The sequence below is a fragment of the Aethalodelphis obliquidens genome, unplaced genomic scaffold, assembly GCF_003676395.1.
Source record: "Aethalodelphis obliquidens isolate GAN/ISIS:26980383/991018 unplaced genomic scaffold, ASM367639v1 scaffold469, whole genome shotgun sequence".
NCBI lineage: Eukaryota > Metazoa > Chordata > Mammalia > Artiodactyla > Delphinidae > Aethalodelphis > Aethalodelphis obliquidens.
The window spans coordinates 3299-7143 of NW_020838383.1; the positions used below are offsets into that span (position 1 = coordinate 3299).

The 3845-nt window shown below is 57.8% G+C and overlaps 1 protein-coding gene across 2 annotated transcripts; it reads right to left on the bottom strand.

Annotated features, from left to right (window-relative positions):
- Window positions 1-254: 254 nt before the first annotated feature.
- Window positions 255-3155, bottom strand: LOC113616769 (39S ribosomal protein L40, mitochondrial-like). Of its 2 annotated transcripts, XM_027100141.1 has the most exons (4): window positions 2964-3154; window positions 2732-2815; window positions 1479-1637; window positions 255-669 (listed from the first exon to the last, which is right to left on the bottom strand). In XM_027100141.1, exons 1-4 carry the CDS (start codon window positions 3005-3007, stop codon window positions 345-347), a joined length of 612 nt encoding a protein of 203 aa, XP_026955942.1. In that variant the 5' UTR covers window positions 3008-3154; the 3' UTR covers window positions 255-344. The 2 variants fall into 2 exon arrangements, with proteins under 2 accessions (XP_026955942.1, XP_026955943.1); XM_027100142.1 differs by lacking the exon at window positions 2732-2815 and having other exon boundaries at window positions 2964-3155.
- Between the last annotated feature and the right edge of the window lie 690 nt (window positions 3156-3845).

Below are 3845 nucleotides of genomic sequence, written 5' to 3' on the forward strand. Positions count from 1 at the left end.
CAGAGCCAGCCCTGCCTCTCCTCCAGGTGCAGGCAACACACAGCACAGCTGCATGTCCTTCACCTCCGTTCCTGGGGTCACTTTGTGCCTCTTGCTGGTGGCGTCTGCCCCACACAGTTGGAATCCTCCTTTTCACTGGAGGGCAGTGGTCAATGTTTTGGCCTTCCTCTCCCCAGTACCAGGCCAAGAAGGGCAGCCTCCCCAACCCCCGTGCATGCTCAGGTGAATTAACTGTGACTCTGACCTAAGACAGACACTTGGTTAAATGCATTTATTCACAGCAGGCCTGAGCCTGGGGGTGCAGGCTCCCAACGGCAGCGTCCTGAGGGCAGCTGCCTGCAGCTCTATCTCTTGAACTCCATCTGTGTGTACACCTTGGTGATATCGTGGTACCTGCCTTCCGGGGGTTGGTAGTTGGCGATCGGCGGTGTGTAGTCTGGCCCTTGTCTCTCAAAGGGAAACAGACTGGGGTCCCGCTTGGTGGCCTCGGCATGGAGTTCTGGGGCCGTGAGCTTCAGCTCCTGCAGAGCTTCCCGCTGGGCCTCGAGCAGGGACGCAATGGCGCCCCTCTCCATCTCATGCTCACACTGCTTGTACAGTGCCCATTTCTTCAGAAGCAGGGCTCTCCGCTCGTTCTCTTCAAAGGGGAGTTCCACTGGCGGCCGCTGCCTGGGAACACAGAGCCAAGGGCATGAACCTGGGGGCGCCAACCGACTGCACGGGACCCGAGTGTCCCCACTGCCAGACGCAGATGGAACTTAGGGACAAATTAAGGGACAGAATGTTGGATGTGGCAGCAGCGGCAACTGACACCTGGAACCACTGCCATTTTCTTTACGTGAAGAAAAGAAACAACAGTGCTCTCAGCAGATTGTGGCAGCACGTCCTCTGTGCCAAGCAGAGCCTGCTGGTGGGGAAACGTGGCTTTGGAGAAAAGTCAAATGGTGTTATGAAAACGGACACCAATATCCCAGGGAGTCAAAGCCTGTATCAGCCCTGGAGACCCAAAAAAGCACCTGCCTTGTCCCACTTACATGGTAAGGTACTACTTTATAAATGGTACGCACTTCTGACAAGAAGGCAACAATCCCACCAACCCCACACACGACACATCCCAGCTCTGAGCATTTGCATCCTAGAGCAGGAGGCTAAGGGTTTCCTACCAGCAGGAAGGGGTAAGAGCTGCAGACCCCGGGCCCCAGTTGTCAGTCACAGCTAAACTCCTGCAAGAGCAACACTCCAAACTTGCTCCAGCATCTGCCCTGAGCTTCCTTCCCAGAATCAGCCATTCAGGAGCAGCGCCCAGGAATGCTTTCTCCACCTCCCATGAGACAATCCAGGAGAAGAGGACTCAGAACAGGGCCAAGCCAGCCCAAGCCTATGACCCCTTCCCATTACAGGTGTGAAGTGCAGACAGAACTTCCTGACAGTCACAGAACTCCTTTGCTCTGAAGACCTCAACCCTAGAGGGCCCGTACCTCGCTTTATTTAAGAACTTAACGGGCGTGATAAAATCCTCAATGGGAACGAGCTCCTGGCTCGCCTTTTCCAGTCGTCGGATCCTCTTTTTCAAGCGCTCCTTTGCTGCCTGGTCTTTTTTAGGGTCCACCTTCTTCTTCTTTTGCAGAGGTTCTGCTCTAAAGGATAAAGCAAACACTAAACATTTTCCTCTTTGGCCTCGTGAACGTGTAGAGACATGGCATTAGGGAAAGTGCCTGCAAACTTGTACCGAGCTCTCCCGCAGGAAAGGACCGTGTGGGCCTGGCCTCCCATGCTGAGTGTGGCAGGGAGACGGCCTCCACAGGGGGTCCTTATGAGAACTATGTGGGCACGGTCAACCCAGGAAGGCGTGGAAAACCTCCGTGGGATGTCAGGGTATAAATTAAAGGGAAGTGCTCATCTTTAGTGAGGGGTTTCAGGTGGGCCTTGGGATAGCACTGAAAAGTGAAAATACCAAACTGATGAATTAGAAGCTCGTTACTCACATTATTTATTTATTAATTGAAGTATAGTTGATTTACAATGTGTTAATTTCTGCTGTACAGCATAGTGACTCATTTATACATATATACATTCTTTTTTATATTCTTTTCCATTATGCTTTATCTCAGGATATAGAATATAGTTCCCTGTGCTACACTATAGGACCTTCTTGTTATCCGTTAGAAGCTCGTTACTCACATTTTAAATGGATTTGTGATTTATAAAAATGATTTGACTAAGAGAGTATAATAAAAATAACTGGCAAGTTCCTGTTTATACTTTCTGAGATTTCTTAACAAATTTCCCTATTCTCGAGCACGGACAAAAAGTCTGATTTACCCTCAAGAACACATCTCCTATGCTGATAAGTTACTATTCAGAACAACCGAATCTCGAGCATCAAGACTGAGTTTTATGAGTTAAGTCCCTAGAAAGTATTCAGGGTCCCAGGTGGAAAAAAGAATCCTCTCACCTCCCCCCACCTTTCTGGAGAGTAAGAAACGGAAGAGCTGTCTGTGCTCTTTAAAATTTTACACAAGAATCCCTTGAGAGCTAAATAACTTTTCTTTAAACCACTTTTGCATTTAACTTTTGATCTCTGATTACAGATTTAACAGTATTTCATATGAAAAGACATAAGGGCATCCATCTAAATTTAACTGAGAAACTTCGCAGACTGAACATCGAGCATCCTTGCTCGCTGGGTTCCCGTGCGCGAGCCCCCAGGCCGGGCCCGCGGCCGGGTTACCTCATGGGCACGAGGCCCCAGAACGACAGCAACGAGGCCCGCTGGTGCGCGTCCCTCGTCTGCGTCGGCCGCGCTCCCAGGAGCCTGGAAGAGACCGAGTGTGTATCAACGCCCGCTTCCCCGTTAAGGTCACTCACGAGCCCCGTAACTACGGGGTGAGACCGCCAAGGCCAGCAGGGAAGCTCTCAATCCGCGTCCCCGCGCATCCGCGCCCCGGCCTCTCCGCGCTCACCGGCTCGGCGGGCGCAGAGCCGCCCTCAGCGCCGCGGCCGCCATGCCTCCCGGTCGCCGACGGCCGCTTCCGGGCGCGCGCCCCTAGGCGGTCCGGCCCGCGGTGCGCCGCTCTCGGGTCCGACAGCCGCGCAGCCCCGCGCTCCCGCGTTCCGGCCGCTGCTACTAGCCCTGCCTCCAACGTGGCCCCGCCCCGCGCCCGGCGCCTCGCACCTCGCGCCGATCAGGGGCTTCCTTCCCGCGGGCGCCGCTCCCTTGCCTCTCTCTAGCCGCTCGGCCTGCGCCCCGCGAGGGCCGAGACCAGCAGCGGGGCCGAGGGGGCTAAGAGTCCGCGCACGAGAGGCGGCCTGGGCGTCCAGTAAACGCTCCGGCTCGTTCGCCGACGTCGGAGCCGGGCCGCGGTGGCTGCACCGGCGCGGCACGTGGCCTGCGCTCGCGGGCGACAAATGAACACGCGCTGGGGGCGGCGGAAGCCTGTTAATTAGTCGGCTCCGCACCGGCGGGCAGAGCAGCGAGGCCGTCTGCGCCGCCCGGCCCCGCCCGGCCGGGGCGCACCCCAGGTCCCGCTCGCCCGTCCGCGCGCTCCCTGCCGGCCGGCCCCTCGCTCGCGGCCGTGCGGGGCGGACCCGAAGAGGAGCCGCCTTCCCGCCCGGCCGGCTGAGGAGCTGGGCGGCCCGTGAGCGCGGGGAGCGGTTTCCCGCCGGGGCTGTTTGGCAGGTGCGCGCCGTGACTTCCGGCGTTGCCCGGGAGCCGCCGGAGGAGGAGCGGCGCGGGGGATGCGGCTGTGGCGGCGGCGGCGGCGGCCGAGCGCGGGGGTCGGCGGCGGCGGCGGCGGCGGCGGGGGTCGCGGGCCGACGATGGCGCGGCGGCGCTGAGGGCGGGG